The sequence below is a fragment of the Tachysurus fulvidraco genome, chromosome 18, assembly GCF_022655615.1.
Source record: "Tachysurus fulvidraco isolate hzauxx_2018 chromosome 18, HZAU_PFXX_2.0, whole genome shotgun sequence".
Taxonomy (NCBI): Eukaryota; Metazoa; Chordata; class Actinopteri; order Siluriformes; family Bagridae; genus Tachysurus; species Tachysurus fulvidraco.
Genome location: NC_062535.1, coordinates 17,685,747 through 17,711,156, shown reverse-complemented (window position 1 = coordinate 17,711,156; position 25,410 = coordinate 17,685,747). Strand labels below are relative to the sequence as shown.

General features: G+C 36.1%; 1 protein-coding gene across 3 annotated transcripts; it reads left to right on the top strand.

Annotated features, from left to right (window-relative positions):
• The first annotated feature begins 242 nt into the window (after positions 1 to 242).
• Positions 243 to 16,289, top strand: LOC113636404 (adhesion G protein-coupled receptor L4-like). Of its 3 annotated transcripts, XM_047803507.1 has the most exons (21): positions 244 to 578; positions 810 to 893; positions 1,223 to 1,406; positions 1,518 to 1,622; positions 2,798 to 2,982; positions 3,102 to 3,254; positions 3,601 to 3,678; positions 3,764 to 3,938; positions 4,066 to 4,179; positions 4,554 to 4,726; positions 4,908 to 5,066; positions 8,038 to 8,115; positions 8,555 to 8,735; positions 9,500 to 9,616; positions 9,777 to 9,961; positions 10,055 to 10,213; positions 11,181 to 11,381; positions 12,864 to 13,096; positions 15,021 to 15,084; positions 15,199 to 15,465; positions 15,594 to 16,288. In XM_047803507.1, the coding sequence occupies exons 1-21, from the start codon at positions 531 to 533 to the stop codon at positions 15,699 to 15,701; spliced, it is 3,051 nt and encodes a 1,016-aa protein (XP_047659463.1). In that variant the 5' UTR covers positions 244 to 530; the 3' UTR covers positions 15,702 to 16,288. The 3 variants fall into 3 exon arrangements, with proteins under 3 accessions (XP_047659465.1, XP_047659463.1, XP_047659464.1); XM_047803509.1 differs by lacking the exon at positions 11,181 to 11,381 and having other exon boundaries at positions 243 to 578; positions 15,594 to 16,289; XM_047803508.1 differs by lacking the exon at positions 3,601 to 3,678.
• Positions 16,290 to 25,410: the final 9,121 nt, after the last annotated feature.

The window sequence follows — 25,410 nt, the reverse complement described above, 5'->3', positions numbered from 1 at the left end:
AAATGAACACAATGAGTAATACTATGGTAATACAAATGTGTTTTTGTAGTAGTAGTGTGTGTTGTAGCGTGAAAGGTTTAGCTCTGTTTCACATGGAAGACGATGTTCAACACCTAGAACCCGAGGCAGAGGTAATGGCAGGTATCCGCCATGTCAATGTTTCAGTCACTTTCGGCTAATGTCAGTCATGCGCACTGAACACTCTCTCCGCAGCATATTGACAAGACACGCCCCTTTCTGCTCATTGGCTACACGTTTGTTTTTTTAGTCAACCCGACTCAGTTTTCTAAAGCATTTTTTAAACTTTGTGCACCGTGCCTTTAAGTCTAAAACTGTAAACTCTCTTCTCATATTTATCTTTTAATCTTAAATCCAAAATTTATTGAGTCTACAGCTTAAACAATGCTGATTTAATGAATAGATTTATTTAATGAATTTATTTGACTTGTCATGGCAATATGATAAGCAAATAAAGCTTGACTTCAGAGAATGTACAGGAGTATAATTGTGTACATGTAAAACACTGAGTAATGCCTTTTTCCACAGATGACAATTTGAAATTGCTTGAAATTTGTCAGGTAAGTTTGAGTCCTGCAGTTACGACTGGGACGAAATACCTCAGTCTATCATATTTTAATTTGGTTTTTTATTTGATTAAATAATTTAAATAAATAAATAAATAAATAAATAAATAATAATAATAATAATAATAATAAATGATTAAAAAGTAAATAGATGAAATAAAAGAAAGTATTAATCAATTCACTGTCTGCAGAAATAATCTTTTTTATTATTTTTTATTAATCTAGGCTAATACCACAAAAGAGTGTGTAACAAAATGCTTGGATTATATTAACTTCACCACAAATAATGCAGAACAAATAAATGAAGAGGTGATGCATATTTGGTCTTATTTATATATTGTGAATATACAATGCATACATATTATAAATGGCTTTATGTGTTGTTAAAAAAAATAATAAAATAGAATAACAGAATAATAATTAATTCTTAAATAAACCTATGGATATGATTGGAAGAAGATCCTACAGAATCAGCTGATTATTTGGAGTTAATCAGGATCATTTCATTAAAGAACATGATACTGAATGTTATTGATTCATTCATTTAAAGTTTTTTTTCCCAGTATTAGTATAAGATTTGTTTTCCATTAGTAATGATGAATATTGGAAAAAATGGTGTTTCTCTGGCTGCTGTATAGGACATGAAAAGTTACCTGAACATAACAATGGATCTCATAACTCGTGTGATGAACGCTTATCCTCATCAAAATTATCCAGAAAACTTTGGAAAATCTGTGTTGGATGTCCATAAGAAACTGGTGTCCACAGTGGTGAAGAAAAAAACAGAGCAAAAAATAATTCCATTCTCTTTCCAAAATTTAAGTAAGTAGTGTAAGAACACTACAGCTTCATTTGTATAACATGTTGGTATGGTTTGGGGTCAGTAGTCATTGGGTTAGTATCTGAACAGAGCGTTGATTTATATCTTTCCAGAGGGTGAAGTATTTGTGAGGAAAACACAAAACTTGTACAGCACCATTGAGCTCACCAATGTCTCTGTGGTTACTGATATTAACACGCTTCCCCAGGATAATTATGGTACAGTAATGACCTTTTTATATATTTTTTATATCATAGAACAAAACCACCTAATAAAAAAGCAGAAGCTCTTTCATAATGGTCTTGACAAAACCATTGTTAGAAATGAAAACTAGCTAAAGGGTATACAGAAAAAACTACATAAAATATACATAAAAGATTAGCTTTGTTTGTGTTAGCATTAAGAGCACAATGTAGTTTAATGTGCGAAATTAATTGATCAAATATATGCTTAACCCCAATAATAATAGTAATAAAAATGAAAAATATATTTAATCCACAGGAAAAAAGAACACCTCAGAGCAGAAACAATCTTACAGAAGAGTAGAGGCAGAGTAGAGGCAGAAGACAGCGACAGAAGAGTAGTGGCAGAAGAGTAGAGGCAGAAGAGTAGAGGAAGAGTAGTGCCAGAAGTGTAGAGGCAGAAAAGTAGAGACAGAAGAGTAGAGACAGAGTAGAGACAGGAGAGTAGAAGCAGAAGAGTAGAGACAGAAGAGTAGAGGCAGAGTAGAGACAGAAGAGTAGAGGCAAAAGAGTAGAGACAGAGTAGTGACAGAAGAGTAGAGGCAGAAGAGTAGTGACAGACTAGAGGCAGAAGAGTAGAGGCAGAGCAGCGACAGAAGAGTAGAGGCAGAGCAGTGACAGAAGAGTAGAGGCAGAAGAGTAAAGGCAGAAGTGTAGAGGCAGAGTAGAGGCAGAAACGTATAGACAGAAGAGTAGAAGCAGAAGAGTAGAGGCAGAGCAGTGACAGAAGAGTAGAGGCAGAGTAGTGACAGAAGAGTAGAGACAGAAGAGTAAAGGCAGAAGTCTAGAGGCAGAAAAGTATAGACAGAAGAGTAGAAGCAGAAGAGTAGAGGCAGAGTAGAGACAGAAGAGTAGAGGCAAAAGAGTAGTGACAGAGTAGAGACAGAAGAGTAGAGGCAGAATCGTGGATACATTTGTATCATACATCATTTCTATTTTGGTGAGAAAAAAGACCAAAAACAATATAAAAAAACAAAATAAGTTTTGTCTGCATAAAGAAGTTTTTTCTGCATAAAGAATTTCCATCCCAGGCTTAAACATTATAAGTATTCAGAGTTCCATATGTTCAGAAAGCCTCTTTTGATATATAAAATCTGCAGCATGTGAATTTCTAAAAAGGAAAAAAGTCATTATATTTATGTTAATTTCAGGAACAACTGCAGTAGCCTTTATGAGCTACAGTAATGTGGAAGACATCCTGAAACCCAGCTTCTTCAACACAGTTACCAACACAGCGAAAACCACCCTGATGTCCACTGTGGTGTCAGCAGTACTTCTGGCAGTCAGCAACCAAAATCTCATCCAACCAGTCAACTTCAAACTAACTCACATTGCAGTTATAATTCTGATTTATTTGATGTTCTTTTTTCCATAAATAATAATTTTTGCTATCCATAATGATCTTAATAATACATTTCCCGACTGTTATCTTTTCCTTTCTTCTCTGGTGTCTAGACGAAGGAAAGTGAGGCATTTCTCTCCTGTATGGACTGGGAGACAAATTCGTGGGACACGTGTTTCCTCACTAAAACCACAGATACTTGGAGCATGTGCTCTTGTAAGCGCCTCATCCCATTTGCTCTTATCAGTCAGATTGGCCCATGCCAGGTAAGATACCTATATATGTATAATTCAATTTAAGCTCTTGTTGTCTGTGAGGAGTTGAGCAAAAATCATCAAGCTGAGCAGAGGAAGATTTGGTTGAATATAAACTGCTGACTTTTTCAGCCCATTTTAGGGACCTGACCATTTGGGATTACTTACTTGGTATTGGGTCACGCTATCCAACATCCAGTTTGTCTTCAACTTAATGCATTTCTCTTTCTTCCCAACTCAGATTTTACACCTCTACCCTTTAGCCATTCCACTAAATTGTTAGCAGAGTATCCTTTATGCCATATATAGTATATGTAATAATGACATAAGAGAGCTCACAAAATTAACTATTGTTTAGGTTAATTTGACACTAAAGTGTGCAAAGGACTTCCTGAATCAAATCCAGAATAACATACCCCAAGTCTTACAACAAGAGGTAATACAATCATGCTCCTGGAATTTCGAAACTGCTAACAAGTGCTTTCATAATTCTAACGGAAACCTCTTTGTCTGTCTGCTAGACCGTGGAAAAATATCTGAGAACAATAACAAATCTAACAAATCATGTTATGAACCAATCGAAGCAAAACTCTTATGGAAATGTATTAATGATTGTCACTGAGAAACTAGCATCCGCACTGGAGCACAGACCATGTACCGACAATTCTACAATTAGCATCTCTCTCCAAACTTTGGGTACAGCTGCTTACACAATCTTACACAATGTCATTATTGTTTCTTTATACAGATCATTTCCTTCTTACTTTAGCTTATTAGCAGTTTGAACACAAATAATCATCACTCCTGATTTATTTCTCTCCAGAGGTTCAAGTGTTCATGGTAGGAGCTTGTGTCAACTTTAGCAAAATCCCTACACTCATCACAACCAATGCCACCTTGGATATCAATCTAACTGGGAATTTAATGAAAGAACACGGTATAGTACTAACTCTTACATCTTAATTCAATTAAAATAACATTATTAAAGATGTAGACCACCTACATCCAAGCATTTAGTACATGTTGTCTGCTAAGTATAAAATATAATGTGCCAAGTTTTAAAGGAGTGCAGATAAATAAACAGAAGGTAGATCAGATATGGGATAAATAAAGTGGCAGTATGACACTTTTGTTTTACGGAGACAGATAGGAATTTACAGTGTGGAGGTAGCTGTGCCGAGGATTAAGAATATTAAGTTTGTTGTTCAAAGTCTTGGGGAACTTTGGGACCAACTCAAAAATTGTTTCAAAAAGACTTCTCTGTTAATATACTGTATTGATATTTTATACATTAAATAAAATATATTGTAGCTGCTGTTGCCTTTGTGAGCTACACCAATATGGAAGACATCCTAGAGCCTAGCTTCAACACATTTACAGACACAGATAAAACAATTATGTCTGTAGTGGTGTCTGCAACGCTTCCCAAAAACCCTAACCCAAAGCTGACAGAACCTGTGAACTTCACTCTGAAGCACATGAAAGTAAGTCACTTGCTCTTCAAAGTTTGCTATAACTAATAATCATTGGCATTTTTGGTTGGGGTGGTGGTATTGTGGCCCAGAGCTCAGTTTAATGGCTTATGTTTTTTTCATGTTCTCCCCATTATAAGATGCTAGTGATGTTTTCAGCTTGTTTAATGTTTCTTTCTTTTCTTCTGGATAGGAGTTAGCACCCAACAATATACTCACCTGTATGTACTGGGATCAAAACACATGGGATGGAAAGTACTGTAATCTAACAGAAACAAACAGCAGTCACTCTGTATGCTCGTGTGATCATCTGGCTACCGTCACTCTCGTCATGCAGACTGACCCATGCATGGTAAGGGACCTGTACTGTATATGCCTATTCTACATGTAGTCTCCTATTTTAACAGCAAGACCTTACTTTTCTATATGCACTGAAAACATTTGGGTTAATATTAATAATATATAATATTAATAGATACATATGACATGATCTGCATATTACTATATACAACTTAGAACATGACACCTTTGTTTTTAACCCAACCATTTTTCAAGTCATCAAAATTATTAGAAAATGTGACTGACTTGGTTTGGAATTCCAATCTGGACTTCTGTTTGATGTCTGGTTGCTTTGTTTTCAAGATATTCATACAAATTGTTGTATTGACTATGTCCAATGCTTGTGCACTGGTTCTGATCCAATTTTACCTCTTTTCTTTTTTTTCCATTTAAATGCTTTGAATTTCTTTCCTAGACAGCTTTTTGGTCTTCGTTAGGGTTTATCTTTTTTAACAACAAAGGTATTCTTGACCATTTATAAAATGAGTGGCAATAATACATAGTGCCTATAGAAATCATCATACCCTATAAATATCTTTACCTTTTGACACATTACACCCTGGTAAATAAAATTATTTGCCAAACTTTTTTTAGTTGTATGTACATATTATATAACTTATCATCAAAGTAAAAATAACATTTGAAAACATTCTAAAGGATCACTAAAAATTAATTAGTGAAATACAGTGTCGTAATGTAACAGAGTACAAATACTTTGTTACTGTACTTAAGTAGAAATTTCACGTATCTGTACTTTACTTCGGGGGGCATGGTGGCTTAGTGGTTAGCACGTTCACCTCACACATCCAGGGTTTGGGTTTCGATTCCCGCCTCCGCCTTGTGTGTGTGGAGTTTGCATGTTCTCCCCGTGCCTCTGGGTTTCCTCTGGGAACTCCGGTTTCCTCCCCCGGTCCAAAGACATGCATGGTAGGTTGATTGGCATCTCTGGAAAATTGTCCGTAGTGTGTGTGTGTGTGTGTGTGTGTGTGTGTGTGTGTGTGTGTGTGTGTGTGTGTGTGTGTGAGTGAGTGAGTGAGAGTGTGTGTGTGCCCTGCGATGGGTTGGCACTCTGTCCAGGGTGTATCCTGCCTTGATGCCCGATAATGCCTGAGATAGGCTCCCCGTGACCCGAGAATAGTTTGGATAAGCGGTATATAATGAATGAATGAATGAATGAATGAATGAATGAATGAATGAATGTACTTTACTTTAAACTTATGTAAACTTTCACTTTTACTCCACTACATTTCGTAGATAAAATGTAAACTTTTACTCCCCTATATTTCCACTAAGCATCTTCGTTACTCGTTACTACAAAATAAAATCAGAAGAAATGTGTGCGACTGTAATAAGGAAGGTTTGGCAAATCACTGCTCCTAGCTTGCATTACGTTCCAGCTCAACTTCCAGCTCAAGCGCCTTCATTTCGTGAAGATCCCACTGCTTGTAGTGGTTGGTATTGCAAATAACTCACTATGGTTGGGAAAGTCCTCAAAAGGCATCAGGGCTAAGTTGTAAGTTAGGACAAGGCGACAAAAAATATTTTGAAGGTTTTAGTTCTGTTCAGAGCATCATTAACAAGTGATAAGCATATGGTACCACCAACATATTGCCTAGATCAGGCTAGAAAGAATATTGATCAGAGAAGCTAAAAATAGGCCAAAGGCAACTTTGAAAGACTACAAGGCTTTTTGGCTGAGACTGGTCAGTCTGTGAATGTGACAACAATCTCACAAGATTTACACAAAGCTGGCCTGTATAGCAGGGTGGCAAGAAGGTCGCCTTTCCTGCAGTGCTAAAATGCTTTGCTATGCAATAACATACCTGAAAGTCTCTGATGCCATCTGGCAAAGGTGCTATGGTCTGATGAGACCAAAATTGATCTTTTAGGACTGATCTCCAAGCACTATATTAAGTGAAAACAAGCACAGCACACCACCCAAAATACACCATACCTACTGTGAAGCATGGTGGTGACAGCAATATGTTGTGAGTGATTGGTCAGGAATGAAGAGAAAATGGATGCTGCCAAGTACATGCAAATTCTCGAGGAAAACCTGCATCCGTCTGCTAGACAGCTGAAGATGGGCAGGTCGTAAGCCTTCCAACACCACAATGTTCCTAAACATACTGTCAGATGAACAACACAGTGGCTTAAGTATAGGAAGGCTGAATGTAAACAAGTAGCTAAGTCAGAGCCCTGACTTAAATCCGATAGAAAGTCTGCGGATGGAGACACAGAATTTGTGTCAGTACGTAGGATAAAAACGGACCCAAATGCAGGAAGCTTAACAAAAACAGGGATTTATTAACTTAAAAAACACAAAACATGAACACAGACTGGCGACAGGACAAAACAGTAGACAGCATAGGATTCCACGCTGCACAAGGCAACGTGGCTGAAATAAATAGACAAGATGATCAGAAACATGAGGAACAGGTGTGCAGAAGCAGGCAGGAAGAGACAAGGGCTGAACTTGAGCAATTCTGCAAGGAAAAATGGGCAAATATTCCCCAATCTAGGTGTGTGAGGGTAGTACAGACCTATCCAAAAGATGCAAAAGGTGAAGAAGCAAAAGTTGGCTCTATGAAGTATTAAATCAGGGGTTTGGAGACTTTGCAACCCTAATATTCTACTTTTTCTGTTTTTTATTAATTTTCAGATCTGTCGCCTTTTACTATCCCTAGTTTGATGTAAGACAAAATTGGTAAATACAGCTAGAAAAGGGTTTTTTAATGGTATTGATTCAAGGATTACCAACAAATAAAGTAACTATTTCAAAGAGATATGATGATTTTCTATAGACACTGTGTGCTACTGCAAGAAGTGATGCCTTTAAATAATGCAATTATAATCAAATATAATAAACATAAGATGCAGGCAAAAAATGTACATGTACAAAGTGGGTAAGAACAAACTGCTAAACCTCTTTAAAAATTTACACCAATGGCAAAATAGTTTTTACAGAAATTATTTCTATCTAGCGTTTTGTGATAGGACCATGTGCAAAGAACTTCCTGTATCAAATTACTGCTTACACACCTGAAGAATTACCACAAGAGGTAAGCCAATTGTCCTGTTATTTCCTGTATTCATGTAAAGTATTTGGACAAGATGCTAATTTGAATTGAATTGTACATTATATGGCAAAAAGTATGTTGATTTGACCAAAAATAGCTAGGATCTAGTTGCCCTATACTGCATCCCAATTCACAACAAAAGTCATCAACAGGGTTTAGGTATGGTCTTTGTAAAGGCCAGAAATATTTAGCCACACCAACCAAAACATCACCGCATAAACATTGCTTAGTGCAAAACTTTCATACTGGAACAGGTCTAGGCTTAGACCTATAGTTCCAGTGAAGGGAAAGCTTAATTCTACATATACATTGTACATAAGATATTCTAGGGTCCAGTGGGTCAAATGAAGTTCACATGGTCAAATACTTTTAGCCATATAGTGTGCATGTGCTCATTGGTGTCTCTCTTCTTACTGAATAGATGGTGAAAAATTATTTGAACATTGTAATGAATCTCACGACTCGTATGACAGACAGTGTTTCTGATCAAAATCTCGCATCCTATGGATATGTTTTATTGAATGTAACTGAGAAACTGGTGTCTACACTGGTGAGAAAAAGAAATCCTCCCATCAACATCAGCTTGTCTGTCCAAGATTTAGGTACAAAAGCAGTGAACAGAATGTAGAACACATACACATTCCCACAAACAGTGCATCAGGAAAGTATTCACAGTGCTTCAGTATTTACATTCACATTCACAGCATTTGGCAGATGTTCCTATCCAGAGCGACGTACAAAAGTGCTTTTAAGTTTCTACATCAACTCTGGTTCTGTCTTAAGATAACAAGAGTATAAAACACTGTTGAAAGTGCTAGTTGAAGTGTTTCATAAAGAAGTAGGTCTTCAACTGTTTTGTGAAAATAATCAGTGCCTCAGCTGTCCGGACCCCTGGGGAAATTCATTTCACCACCTCGGTGTCAGAACAGAAAAGAGTCTTGTAGTAAACTTACCTCTTACCCTGAGAGATGGTGGGACCAGTGGAGCAGTGCTGTAGATCTGAGGGTGTGAGGTGCAGTGTGAAGAGTGATAAGGGCTTTGAGGTAAGAGGGAGCTGCTCCATTTTTGGCTAGCATCAGTGTTTTGAATCTGATGTGTGCAGCGACAGGAAGCCAGTGGAGGGATCGCAGCACAAGAGAGAAGCAGCTGTGTGGTATTCAAAAACTTGGGCAGGTTTTTAATTTTTAAGGCTTAAATAAGATGTAGAAAAAGTGAAGCACAGTAAATACTCTCCTGATGCCCTCTAAATGTTCTTTGATAGAGCTGCATTTCAAGTGCAAAATTTGTTTACATTTATTTTTAAACATTGTGAGTGTACAATTTTATTTGTGATGCCAACAAAAACATCGGTGTTATATGTTTCTAGTGGTTCAAGTATTTGTGATGACTGGATCGGATGTTTCATTGAGTGAAAATCCTAAACTCGGTACAAAAAACACTTCTATAAATTTGGATCTTGTTGAGATTTCAGAAAACAGCAATGGTATGTTTGTCATCTCTTTCTCCCTGTCTTTATATATATATACACACACACATTCAGGATAAAACCACCTGATCTATTAACATTGAACACCTGACAAGATCTTACCTGTTTTTTCTTTTCACATTTATAATGTACTTATTGAATTTTACTGTAATTTCAGGATCAGCTGCAGTGGCTTTCATAAGTTATACCAACATGACAAACCAACTCTTAAATCCTACTCTCTTTAACAAAATAACAAAGACAGTTAAAACCATGATGTCCAATGTGGTGTCTGTTTCACTTCCCAAAACCGCTAACAGAACCCTCACCAAACCAATCAATATCACCTTTAAATACATTAATGTACGTTAAGTGTTTTTTAAACAAAATGTTAATTCATGAGAATTTTCAATGATGAGTTTTCATGATAGTTATTCTCCTTTCTATACTGCCTAGGAGTTTGACCCTGAAGGCATTCTCTCTTGTGTGTATTGGAATAAAACAATGTGGCAGGAAGAAGGCTACAGCTTCATACAGACTAATACAACTCACACAGTGTGCTCTTATAGCCACTTGTCTACCTTTGCTCTCATCATGCAGACTGACCCATGCAGGGTAAGAGATTACTGTTTGCTACAAAAAAAAAAAAAAAATTAGTAGCTTTCAAATGAGTGTGTTCATAACCCAAGTAGTCAGGATTGCTTGAGGATCAGAGCTCATTTATTTTGAATGAGGTGTTACGTCCAAATATTATGTATATTTTGACAACTAGACACGCAAGACACGCGCCGGACTTAACAGAGGATCCTTCCTTTAGAACATTTTGTATTGATATATTCACTATAGTAAAGATGTTGCTGACAATTCATTTTAAACAAACCAGCATTTACACTGCAATAAATATATCATACATCATATTGGTTTCCTCCTTGTTATCCTGCAATGCAAAGCATTTTTGGTCAGCGTTTGTCTGATAGGTGACATTTCTGGTCTGTAGATCCATTCATGTTTCCCTGCTACACCTTTGGAGAGTAACAGTGCTGCTGAATTTGCTGTTTTTGTACCCAGTCTGTCTCACAGTGGTATGGTGTGTTCTGGCATGGTTTTAGAAATGTAACCTTTTCCAGCCTGGTAATCATTTAAAACCCCCTTTTCTGAGGTCCTCGGGAATCTGCTTTGAGGCATGCCACACATATGTACAGCTCTGTGGTGAAGACCAGACAGTGATAATGAATACTCATGTTTATGTTCTTGAAACATTGGATGGTTTGCTAAACTGCTAAATGTTGGTTACTATCTGCTTCGTTGACACACCTGATATCTATTATCCCTTTAAATTAACTCATACACCTAGAGGTCCACATACTTTGTCTGACAAAGATATTTAAATTTACTAAATATATAAATGCTAAAAAAAATATGATTTGCATAATTTGTTTACTTGAGTTTGCTTCATCTTGTTTTAGGACTCAGACGAGGATGAATGATTCACAAAATGTATAGCAGCACTAGTGTGCTCTAAAAGCATTGAAACACCAAGTCCAGTTCTTTCATTTTCAGCACTGTACTGTTTCTTTTTCAGAGTGACCGTGTCATAAACACGCTGATTGCAGTGGCTATAATAGTGGGACTCGTATTTCTGAGCTTGTCTATAGTGACATTATCCCTTTATTCCCGGAACCCAGTGACCAATGCAGCCCTGATAAACCTATGCATAAACCTTCTGCTGTTTCACTTTCTCAGTCTGATCAAAACTCTTTTCCTGGCCAACATTCAATCTCTGGTGAGTTTTATCACATGCACATTTCCCAAACTGCTGAATTTTGTATTCTGAAATTCTGGTCAGAAAATGGCAATTAGATTTCTATAACAGTTACTCTGACAGTAGTGTATTTACAAATCACAGGTGTATGTACTCATACTAATACAGGTTTTCTGCAAGAAGACCTTCATGACGTTAGCACTATTCGGACGGGATTAGTTCTACGTGGGGACGTGGAGTAATGCAATTTTACCTCAGGACGTCTGTAATATTAATTGGTCAATTCGCACGGGACAAGACATCTTAGTAAAACTAGCAGAAGTGGGAGGGGTAACTCGCTTTACGCACCACAGTAACCTCCATGTCGTCATGTGCGTATGACGTCGCTTCCCGTTATCACATGCGCAAACAGACAACTTGGCGCCTCCATGCTTGAAAAACGTGCCAAAAACTAATTTTAAACAGGAAATGACGGAATTTTACCGTACATATTTACAGCGGGTCTATTCGGACGGGAGTAGTATTACCTGAGGTAATTTTTCCGGACCTTTTTAGAGAAGGTAAACGTCGCCGTAATCTTTACTGACATGGTCTGTAATGATTACAGAGATGGCACATTCGGACGGGACTAAAATCACAGAGAAGCTCTGGTAATAATTACTTTACCCCCACGTCCCGACATAGAACTAATCCCGTCCGAATAGTGCTTTTTATATATAATACGTACCCAGTATCAGCAATGTACCAATAAAAGGTAAAATTGTAACTATATGTAACGGGAGTTTATGCTTGGTGGTTTCTTGGGAACATATCAGGCTGCATTAGTTTTATTAACTTGCATAAGAAAAACAAAGGCTGGTTAAGAAAGGTCTGTTTATACACTGTATTGCCTAAAGTATGCAGACATTTGACAACAACCCATAATACATCAAGTCTTTTAAACCATGGCTATTATCGCAGCTATTACGCCAGAAGATCATAAGTGAGAGTGGTGATTAGGGAGAAACGTTGGATAAGTGGTCAGAGTTGGTGTTCCAATTCATCCAATGGTGAACAGTGCATGCTTCCAAATTTGTGGCAACAGTATGGTGAAGAAACATGTATTGGTGATAAGGACCACTTCTAGTAGTAACTCCACTTGATCAGACTTTACCTTAACCTCCACTTGATCAGACATGACCTGATCAGACCTTTTCTGATTGTTCTCATTAGTTTTCAGCCAAATTGTTGATTACTTTGTGTAATTATAGTTTCAACAATTATCAGTTTCTCTAGTGTCTGATGGTGGATTATTCCAGTTAGTTTCTGCCTGTATGTGTTTTTAACTGATTTATGTACTGTATAAACTTAATAAAATGTATGCACTTGTGTCACTCTCCTTTTAATTATGTTTTTACCAGCTGTCTGTTCTGAAATGTTTCCCTTCTCTCTCTCTCTCTCTCTCTCTCTCTCTCTCTCTCTCTCTCTCTCTCTCTCTCTCTCTCTCTCTCTCTCTCTCTCTAGCAACTGCGTGCAGTTCTGGCTGGATTCCAGTGGTATTTTTTAATGTCTGTGTTTGTGTGGATGTTCCTTGAAGCTATGCTGCTCTACAACTTTATGAAGAACCTTTCTAATATCACATCAATCTCAGAGCAAGTGTTTAGCTGGAAATGGTTAATTGTGATTGGATATCTTATTCCATTGGGAGTACTGGGCATATCTGGTGTTCGCTTTCCTAAGGATTACATTGATGACGAGTGAGTCTGAATTCAGCATAATCTATTTCCACTATAATGATGCTTCATTGAATTTGAAACTTTTTATATCATAGAATTGTTGAATTCTCATAACAGACTTTTCTGTAAAAGCAGCCTGACAGAAGTGTAGCTGCAAACAGCCAGTATATAATAAATCCATATATTAATACATCCTTTTAATAACCGTTATGATAACAGCTCATTTAGCATGCCTTAATGGTCCACATTAATTGTTTTTTTTTTTAAGTAAAAAATAATTTTAAATCCTGGATATGGTAAATACTTCTGTAAGCAGACAAGTCTTTAACATGTATAGAACGATTGACCAGTGTCAAGTTTTCTGACATTTAGAGAAGAACAGTTAGCTGCTATGACAAATGAAAACAAGAAATTATTTGTTTTGAAGAAACTTAATATTGCGGTAACTGTGCAGAATGTGCAGAACATTAAAAAAATGGAAAGTAATGTACCAAGCATGCTTGGGAGTTACCTGAAACTCAAAGAAAATGTGCAGTGTGCAGAAGGACAGTGAGTAAATAAGACTTTATGGAATCCTAAGGGATCTGTGTTAGACAGACATGTCTGTGTTGAGGAGTCTGATGGCCTGAGGGAAGAAGCTTTTTCTGAGCTTCTCTCTGCTTTAGTCATCAGTCTACAGAAGCTCTTGCCTGATCGCTTAAGGCTGAACATACATTTAACAGGGCAGGTGGAATCTTTGGTGCTCTTTGGTGAACAAGCTACTGTAGCAAGGTGATCAGCACAGGATCTCAGAACATAACCAGAACTGCCTTTGCCTTCTGAACCTTGTTCTCCAAGACAGTGATCATACCTCATAACCAACAAAAATATCTAATGCAAGAGTGTTTACCCTCAAAGTGTATTCCGGGTATTCCGGGTATGCAGCTTCTGATTAAGTGGTCCAGTTCTTCACCACCCTTCTCTCTGGAGATTCCTGCATGAGTCCTTGTTTATATTTCTATGAAAGGACAATGGTAGACTCATCCAATTTACAGAAAGCTGGTAGCAAGTTTGTTTTTGCACCATTTTTAAACTGAGAGTACTAATGGTACAGTGTTGTTGGACCTCTACTTGGACATGTTAATAGAAGTTCAGCTTGACTTGTCTGAGGTCATCCTGCCTCTAAGGTTCTCCATCAAGTTCTCAAATTATTGGACAGTAGTGAGCAGAATCCAGGGTTAGGAAAGACTTTGTGCTCTTCTCCTGGGCCTGATAAAGATCTCAGCATGCTTCCCTCTCCTTTCCTTCGTCCCTCACCTCTAGGGAGCTCTTAGGTGGTTATTTTCCCCCTTCATGGCATAGAGTTGTCAGTGCATTCCCTGAGTCTTGGATTTTCACCTCTGGGGCGGCAGCCATTTTATGTTATGTTATGCCTGGTTTTTGTCTCTGCCTGTTCCTGGTCCATGATTCTGCCTGCCCTATGATACTTCTGCCTGGTTTTTCTTGTTAGTGTTTCCTGCCTGCCCTGTACTGCTCTGTTTTTGGTTTTGGAATTTTGGACTGTTTATCACCCTCTGACTTTGTCTTTGTCGTCTGCCCTGCATTGCCCTGTTTGCCTGTGTTTTTGACTATTGGACTGCCTGTAATATTGAACTGTGCCTCCCCTGTTTTAAGCCAGCTCATATTAAAGACTTTTAATTTGAAATCTGATGTGTCCCGCATTTGGGCACTTGCCTGCCATTCCTGACAAGAGTATCTCAGATAAACTTTCATAAAAAAAGGTTAATATGCCTTTAATGTTAGTAATTAAGAGCACAGTCTAGACAGAGCAATCAGGATTCCATCTGAACATAGCAGCACCATGTTGGACAGATATCACTTGGATATCAGGAACATATACAGTGTTAATTACTTACAGTATTTTATTTTTTGTAAATTAACGCACATTATGTTTTTCTCTATATAGATGCTGGTTAAATGATGACAATAGTTTTTTCATTTTTGCTGCTCCTCTTATTTTAACTGTTTCAGTAAGTAGCTTTTAAACCATTTTACAGAGGCTTTTAACAAATATGGAATCTAGAGAGGTTAATGTCTCTCAAAGGTGAAATACCACTGTATCTTAATTTCATTTGTTTTTGCAGTTAAATCTAGTCCCCTATGGAATTATCATCATGATCTTCACTCTTAAATGCCTAAAGAATGACATTTTGCACCTGAGTTCCTCTGATGCGAAGAACCTGATCATATGCCTGATGCTCAGGAGCCTGACTCAGTTTATCATTCTTGTTTGCTACTTGATATTCCTGTACATTCCCAGCAAGAACGGAGCTTTATATCATGCCTTCCGGTTCCTCAACTCCCAGCAGGGTACCTTCATCTTCCTCATCCACTGTCTCTTCAACCAAGAGGTCAGCCATTGCCTTAAACATGTTACTTTACATGACTCTTTATCTAATGTGTGTTTTTTACATTTGATACCCCACATTGTAGGATGCCTCAAATTTAAACAATTTGGTCTCTCTTCATCCATTTCCAGGTCAGGCAGAAGTACAGGAATGTTATGTGTGTTTTGTGCTTCTCCAACAATCCAGTAGAAACCTCTAGGAGTGTCAGGGGACAAGCAGAAGATTTACAGGACAACTAAAATAGGCTGACTAATAGTGACTCCATTTATTTTTTTATTTTTGAAGGATTCTATGAGAAATCTTTTTTCAGTAGTTTTTGATATTATTTTTACATAATGCTAATAAAAAATATATATAATTTCAATGTTTAGAATGAATGTTGAAAAATGTACAGTAGATAATAGAAAAACAGTAGCAAGTGTAATATATAGTCTAGTAAACAAATAAAAAAAATAGAATCATTGAGTCACTGTAATATATAAAAGGATTTTAACTGTGTTTATGTATTTTTTAGAGTTGTAACGATACAAGTCACAATTCGATTTAAGGTCTCTTTTTTGCAAGATGTATCATTAGACCTCTAATTACTTCTCTTGGGTAATACAAGTAAAGAAATATTTTAAGTGTGTATATTTTGTCCTTTCTCTAGTAAAATGTCTATACCAACCTAATCAAAAACTGTAAAACTGTTTATTTTAAGAGTATGATTGATTTAGGAGAACATAAAAATGTAACTATTTGAACTTATTAATTTTGTACAACTTATTTTAAATTGATATGTAATAAAAAATAGTGTTGAATAACCTAAATCATGGATCTGTAAGCTTTTCTCTGTTCTCTATCAGGGCATCAAAATACAAACTGATTATGTTATTCAAAGAAGAAAGTTGCAAAATACCCAAATTAAACATCTGTCATAAAACAGTATGATGTAGAAAATGAGTGCATTCCTACTTGTTATTAATACCAGGGATGTGGATTTCGGTTTAATGCATTAGATGCAGCATTTAAATGATCACAAGGACACATAAGTCTGACACCACCGAGTTATTAGAGTTCTCACCACTTAGCAAGTGGTTTGGTTTATTATTTGTGTCATACGGTTTTAAATTTTTAAGGACCTTAAACATTCATATATAATCTTAATAACCAGTTAATGTCCGGCTTTCACAGCAATTCTATTTTAAAGGCTTCAAATCATCTGAGTAGTCCACTCAAAGTTATTATACTTCAAACATTAATAAGTAAGAGTCATAATAATAGTTGTGTTTTTATAAAAGACTTAGTTACTGGATAAGGAAAGTAATTGTACATCTATAATAAGGGTTGCATTTGCATGTCCAACCTACTGATTTGCTTGCTTGCTAGCAAATTTCACTGGGAAACTTTTTTGTGTGCGAGCTGCTTTGATCAGCTAAAATAATGTACCATACTTCAAGGCAAATGAGTAAGATGTGCAAATGTACATACAAACAAATTTGTGTAACCAGCTACATTCTTGTGAATGCACTGCTGTATGTAAATGAGAACATTTACATATACAATACATTGTTAAAATAGTTCCTCTACTGACTTCTCTGTAGGAAAGGTGTGATTTGAACATAAAGGTGACAGGGATGAAATAAAAAAAAAAAATGGGTCAAAAACCTATTCAAGTAGAAATAGCGATTTGAAGTATTTCAGAAACTGCTTTGGTTCAAGATGAATAAAACTCTTCAGGACTTGCTATTATGGGAAAATCAGCTCAATTAGACCATGCAGTCACTCAGTATTTTTCACACACAACCACACTGTTGAGGAATACAGACTTATCCAATTAGACAATCGTAAGTTTTTTTCCTAATCCAGAGATACAGATCAAGAGCTAAGGTTTATGTTCCTATCAAACATCCAAATGGAGAAAGACACTAGAAGCTGTGTGTGAGCAGGAAGTGGATTTTTTTTCCACAGTGCCTGGGGTAGAAAGCATTGCACTGCAAGAAGGAATCATTTTGACTTCAATGATAGTTAAGTTAGGGTCACATTCCATGAATAGATTCCATGAATACTCCATGGCAGAGTGAAATGTGAAGAAAGAGGAAATGAAAAGCTCAAGTTTACTTTACTGTGCAGTCGGTAATGACAACAGCTGTCATGAACAGATCTAAGACAAATGAGGACTTATGTCTACATAGTAAACTCTACAAATACTTCATTAATATCCAGGAAAAATGTTGGTGTAGGAAAGGACCATTTCAGCACTTATACAAACACCCCCTACTCTATACTCTATACACCCGGGACATGTTTCAATGAGTGGGCATCCAGAAAATGTTTTTAATGTATAAATGGCGTATTAATAATTGGACATTTAGCCTTTTGTGAACCACACATTCAGTCTGTAAGAGTTTACTGCTTAACGCTTTTCAATAGTGACATCTAGTGGTCAAAAGAATGAACTGCATTATTAACACTGGCGAATTTTTTTGGGTTGCTGCAGCCGGCAAGTTAAAATTTTGATGTCATGCAGTCTGTCAAATGTCACGCATTGAGAGTGACAGTCACGCATTTGAGTCTTTTCTCCCGCTCTCCCACCACACATCGTATTTCTCACGCAGAAAAACTTTTTGACTATTTATCATATATTTAATATGCCCAAAATGTATCAGTCTTCAAGAGACACATTCCAGTTTGAATGATGTTATATTTTGGGGTAATCAATGGGGAGAAAAAATTGTATTTAGTCATGGAACGACCCGCTCAGGCGGAGTAGCGATTTTGTTTAACAAATCTCCTGGAAAAATAATTACAACTCGTGTTGATTTGAATGGGCATTGGGTGGCGCTCGTGTTAAATATTGAAAAGATCTTTTATATTTTAATTAATATATACGGGTATAACAGCATGACACTTAATCAGCGCTTGTTCTCTGAGCTTTTAGATATTATTGTAGAGTTAAGAACTTTATATCCAACTGATAATATTGTTTTGGGTGGCGATTTTAATATTGCACCAGATGAGGTTATTGATCGATACCCATCCAAATATACTTCTCAACAACCTAATGCATTGATTTCTCAGTTATGTGCAAAATTAGGTCTGTTAGATGTATGGAGATATTTGAATCCTTCTCGCAAACAATATACAGTACATGGATGAACTCCAGTTCTTCAAGTAAATCTAGAATCGACTTTTGCCGTGTGTCAAATTAATTGATCACTTATGTGAAGGAATGTTCCATTTCGGCCGCTCCGCTTACAGACCATTGTAGTATTGATATCTCATTTAAACCAATATCGAAAATTTCAAGGAATAAAGATTATTGGAAATTTAATGCGGATTTACTGTTTAATGAAGATTTTTGTAATAAGATAAAAGAGTTAATTCAGAAAATTACAAATGATACAACATTTTCCTCTCATGTAAATAGATGGGAATATCTTAAATTTAAAATTAGAGAACTTTCCATTAATTATAGTAAAATGTTGGCAAAGGTTAAAAGGCAAGATGAGTATACTCTTATTCAACAAATAAATAAACTTTGTAGTAAAGAGGTTTTATCTGAAGAGGAAAGAAATAATATTTTAATATTACAAACAAAATTGGACAATATATATTAGAAAGGCAGAAGGAGCGTATATTCGGTCAAGAGCTAGATGGATTGAAGAGGGAGAGAAGAGTACTACATATTTTTACAGACTTGAAAAAAGAAGGCAAGCCAAAAATGCTATAATTGTCATTGATAATTGACAAAACAGAAATTTCTGACCCTAGATTAATAAGTAATGAATTATTCAAGTTCTATAAGGATCTGTATTCGCCCCATTTTTCTCAAGAAGATTGTAATTTGTTTTTTGAAAGAATACAACAGTTTATTCCTCATATTGATAGCGAATTTAAAAATCTTTGTGAGGAAGATTTGCAAATAGAGGAAATGGATTTAGCTGTGAAAAACCTCAAATTAAATAAATCACCTGGTCCTGATGGGATAACCTCTAACTTTTATAGATTTTTTTGGAATGATTTAAAAGAATTATTATTTAAAGCCTTTCTACAATCTATCGAAGAAGGCACATTAAGCTCTACACAGAGACAAGGGCTGATTACGTTACTACCTAAACCCGATAAAGACTCTAGATACATAGATAACCTGCGTCCGATAACTTTGTTAAATACGGATTATAAAATTTTTGCACACATTTTTGCCAACAGACTTAAAAAAAGTATAAATAAGGTAATTAGTGAATCTCAGTCAGGATTTTTGTCAGGTCGTTCCATTCATAATAATATAAGATTGATAATGGATATGTTGGATTATAGTGAGTGGATAGAAGATGATGGATTTATTTTATTTTTGGACTTCAAAAAAGCTTTTGATATGTTAGAGCACCCTTTTTTATTTCATGCTCTTCAGTCTTTTGGTTTTGGTGACAAGTTTGTAAATGTTATAAGGATGATCTACAGGGATATAAATATCTATATTCAATATCTCTTCCGTTTGGTACATCTAAAAGGTTTATGATTGCCCGTGGGGTAAGACAAGGGTGTCCCCTTTCCCCTCTTTTGTTTATTATTGCAACAGATATGTTATATATATGTTATATATATGTTATTCACGATTCAAGTGTGAACAAATTGAAGGTATTTAATATGACTCTTGGTATTAGTCAGTTAGCAGACGATACCACTCTTTTTTTACAAGATGCAAATCAAGTTTCCCTCTCTATTTCTCTAGTTGATTTTTTTTCTAAAGCATCAGGACTCCATTTAAATATGTCCAAATGTGAGCTTATGCCCATTCATAATTGTGATCACACTTCTATCTTTAATATTCCTGTTAAAAGTTCCACTAAGTATTTAGGCATTATAATTACCAGAAATTCAGAGGAATGCGTGGAAAGAATTTTTTTAGAAAAATTAAAAAAGGCCAAAAACATCCTAAACAATTGGTTACAAAGAGACCTTTCTATTTTTAGTAGAGTATTGTTGTCTAAAGCTGAATTCCTGTCAAGGGTCATCTATCCAACAATTGCTTTAGCCCCTTCTTCATATGTTTCCAAATTAATTAATCTTTCCTTGTATAACTTTATTTGGAAGAATAAGACTCATTTTATTAAGAAAAATGATATAGTTAAATCTTATGACCTGGGTAGTTTAAACATAATTGATTTTGAACAGATGAATGGCATGCTGAAGTTAAAATGGTTGCAAGCTTTTGTATACAATTCAGAGAGTTTTTGGTTTAAAATTCCAGCATCATTATTTAAGAAATTGGGTGGAATTGAATTTTTAGTGTGATTTCGAAATCTCTAAACTTCCGGTGAAATTGTCTACTTTTCATCAACAAGTTTTACGATATTGGAAATTAGCACACACTCATAACTTTACACCACACAATTCATCGATATGGAATAATAAATGTATTCTACACAGAAATAAATCATTGTTTTATGAGGATTGGTTTTGTAGAAATATTTGGTCTTTAAAGGATCTATTTAATGATGCTGGAGAGGTGTTGGATTACAATACTTTTACTTTTAAACATGGTTTTGCATGCCATCCAAAACAGTTTTTCACAGTAATCTCTGCCATCCCATCTGGAATTAAAACTATTATGAAAGGTTATTTATTATATAGTCAATTTACACCAATCTTACCGGCACTATACTTAGGGCAAACTAAATTTAAAAGTAAGGAATGTACAAATGTTTATATTAGGCAAATCTTAAATAATGTTATGTTTCCCTACAGGTCTTTAAGAAATAAGTTGGACATTTTCTTTGACAAAAAAATGCTTAAGCATATTAGAACCTCATACTTGAAATTTCCAGTTCAACCCAAAATTAAAGAAACTCACTTTAAAATTTTATATGATATTTACCTATCTGGGGAGTTTCTAAGGGTTAGATTTAATTTTGATATGACATTATGTAAAGTTTGTAACTCATCTCCAGATGATACAAAGCATATTTTTTTTGCTTGTAAATATTCTAGTGTCTTCTGGGACAAAATACAATTATGGTTAAAATAACCCCTTTAAGCATTGCCCCCCTTTTGCAGGTTTTTCGCCTACATGACCTACCCAACAAAAAGTGGTACAGCTCCCACATACTTTGACACACAGGGGTGAGTCTGGTCTCATTTGAAAGAAGAGATTCTCTAGTTTCAGAAACTAGTTTCAACTAGAAACTAGTTTCAGATTGATTCTAGGCCTTACTGGCACAAAGTTACAGGGGTTTGAATGCAGGTTTTCATTTCCGCCTGGGTTGTTTACCTGATAAACTGATTAATCGTATTTTTCTGGAACATGCTAGGGACCAAATAACAACTGAGGGTCATAGCCACATGTCTTGGCTTTCACCAAAAAAAAAATTTCAAGTCAAAAGACCCAAAAATGGATTTTATATGAATATTTTTCTACGGCCCTGGTCGTCGGGTGCAGCGATTTTGTGTACTTGTTTACTATATAACTTTGAAATAAAAGGCTGCATGCTCAGTCTGACAAGCCATAAATAAGCCTAGACTCTCTCTCTATCACTCTGGTGTGAAAACAGGCCTGTAACTTGACACCCTGAGCTGTGAGAGGGACAAAAGGTCAGGGATTACGCAAGAATTCTTCTGCGCATCCAGTTCACGCAGACACAGTCAAAGAACATACGGCATGCCGCATAATCGTCCCGGCCCATTTCATTGCTATTGGAAGGAGTAATTGTCAGTCAAAGGCGGGTTCCCAAAAATGAGGTCATGCCACCATTGGCTTCCCAGCCGTCTATCTCTGCCATACAAGCACCGATTGGCTCAAATGAGGGCTTATTTGATTCGTTAGGACCTGGGCTATAAATATGACGTAGGCTTTGAATTTTTGAATATCCCAATTAGGAGTTAGAGCGGCAAAACGAGATGATGGCGCACTTCTGTTTCCAGTTTTCAGAACACTAACGGAATATTTGCGGCGCAACCAGAGCGTTTTGGATTCCTTGGACTTGTGTGGAATTTTGTGGATTATTTGTGTTGGAATATATTACCCCAGTGAAGAAAGAGACGCGTCTAAATGTAAGGGAAAAACCGGTCTAGCGCCACCTAGGTCAGTTTTGTCCAAATATTTTTTCTAATTGTATGAAGGCTGTGAATCATATTGTGCTTTGTGTGTGGGCTTAAAAATTATTGAGAGTATAAACTTTACTAGGTAAATAGGTTTTTTCGTGTTTTTGGAGGATTTGATGCTTTAAAGTTGAATTGAAGCTTGTTTCTGGGTCATCCCCTAGTGGTCACTTTGACTTCCGTGCCGTGCACAGCACGGCGACCCGTAAGAGGATTGAACCTGTCCTTTATAGATATTAAATATGGAAACTATGAAGAAGATGGCAAAAAAGGTTTGTTGATTAATATTTACTTTTGTTAGCGAAGAGCTTTATTCATAAATGTAGATTCTTTAAATCACCCCCTAGGTTTATAGTATTTAAGAATTATTTGAGACAATGTTTAAAAATTTTATCGAAAACAAAAAAATAAAAAAGCTGGAATCCTGTTAGATTTATTTGATAAATATAGTTTATTATAAAAAAAATCATCCCCTGTCTTAATCTGTATATTAATACGGAATAATTGTTTTTTTTTACTTTTCTTTTCTTTCTTTTTTATTGTTTGTTTATTTTTTTGTATAAACTTTAGTCATCTTTCAAAGTGATGTTTTTGAATGTAAATTGTATGCCAATTTGTTCTGTAAACTTGTATCTTTTGTTATACTTAAATAAAATAATAAAAAAAAAACACACACACAGAAGCAGACGCGTTTTTGGTTTGCTGCAGCCGGCAAGTTAAAATTTTGATGTCATGCAGGCTGTCAAGTGTCACGCATTGAGAGTGACAGTCACGCATTTGGGTCTTTTCTCCCGCTCTCCCACCGCACATCGTATTTCTAACACATAAGAATTTTTATCATATATTTAATATGCCCAAAATGTGTCAGTCCGCACCGCTGTCTCTGTGGAACCGGGCAGGAATCAAGCGCGTCTCAGTTCTTAGTCGAGCCCGACACTTATCAGATGTCACGGTTGCCTGTCTTCAAAACTTGAGAGCCCTGGCATGAATACAGAGAGGACTCAATTAGACATTCTATTTGAAAGGAACCTTCAACCCAGCGTCTTTTTTCTTAAGGTTAGTTCAAAATGTTCAAAATATTTTTGTTTGCCTGCAGAAATAAAATGTCGTTTACTCTGTAGCAGTTCATTGATTTCATAAATGCAACACACTACAGATTTTTCTATAATTTCCATAAAGGTAAAAAACGATATATGCAGTGTTCTCTTCATTTTAGAAGTCAAAAGGGTTTTGTGGCTCCCTGTGGTTTTTTGTTTTTTTCTGTGGGAAACGGGTCCAAATGGCTCTTTATGTGTTTAAGGTTGCCGACCCCTGCACTAGAGAGAGAGAGAGAGAGAGAGAGAGAGAGAGAGAGAGAGAGAGAGAGAGAGAGAGAGAGAGAGAGAGAGAGAGGGAGAGAGAGAGAGAGAGATCAGACAGAGGGAGAGATCAGACACAGAGAGAGAGAGATGCTTAACCTGATGAGAGTTACATCATAGTCACAGTCAAAATCACACATCACACTTTCTGATTGTTTTCACAGCTCATTCTTTATAAATACACGTAATGCTAATCAGTGCTAGCTGAGGTAATCTGGGCTAGACTCTCAATTACAGACAACTGCTTATTTACTGATAGCTTATATATATATGTATATATAAATTATATTTAGCTTCCTTAAGTAAGAATGTTGTAAAATAGCTTTGAGCTAATTGTATCTGAAATAACAGTAACTGTGTTTTTCTCTCTTTAGCTAGTCATTAGCTCGTAAGATTTGTCAGCTATTTTCTTCACTATAATCCGTTTCTCTGCCGTTTTTTTTTTTTGTGTTTGCTTTTTTTCTGTTAAGTTGATTAAAACATATTGTTCGGTTAAAGTCTTGCTCGTGCGTTTATTAATATTTATACTCGAATTAAAACCTAAGGGAGAGAAACTGCATGTAAGTCGACTCTTGCGGTTCACAAACGAGTCACAAGGCATCTGGGTAACGCTTGACAGAACAACAGGACAACACACATAAGAGCTTGCACAATGAACAATGTTCCTGGTATATTCTAGTTTTTAGTTAATTTAGTCTGTTATAGCGATGGGAGTCGAGTCATTTGGCTGGAGTAGACTTTTAAAATTTCAAAAGATTAATTTATTCCCTCCAAACTAATTGTTTATTAAAATATTCTCGTGACGATCAAACAAGCATTAAACTCTTTATTATAACATCAATTTAAATATTAAAATGGCATTAACTAAAACAATGTTAAACATGATGAAACAAGAGCCTCAAAAGGTTTTCACAACGGTGCATCAGTATTAATAATTTTACTCATCCGATACTTCTGTCAAAACATTTCTAGAACACGGCCGTAGTGCCGAATGGGACAGATTATGTCTTCTCCTTCCATTAAAAGTGTCAAAGAGGTTGTGATGTTTCTGATGTGTGTTTATTTTAGTCTTTGTATGTTGTGTAACGATCATTTCGTTCCCAGCATGAGAAAACTTCAAAACACAAACCCATACACTCACATGCACATTCCTGTTTCCTTTTGTTCAGGTCTCATTAGTGCATGATGGATAAAAACAAAACAGCTTTTGAGGTCAATGTTTGTGGGAATTTCACTTGTGTGCCCTCTCTCTCTCTCTCTCTCTCTCTCTCTCTCTCTCTCTCTCACTCTCTCTCACTCACACACACACAAGCACACTTCTAAAATCTATAAACAAATTATGTGTAAATTACTATTCACTCCTCCATCTCTCTCTCTCACACACACACACACACACACACACACACACACACACACAGCACTGAACTTTAATACTCCCATAAGGACAGTAACATGAGGGGTTAACTTGTTTACTGCAGCATTACACTCCCAATGAGCATATATATCCATA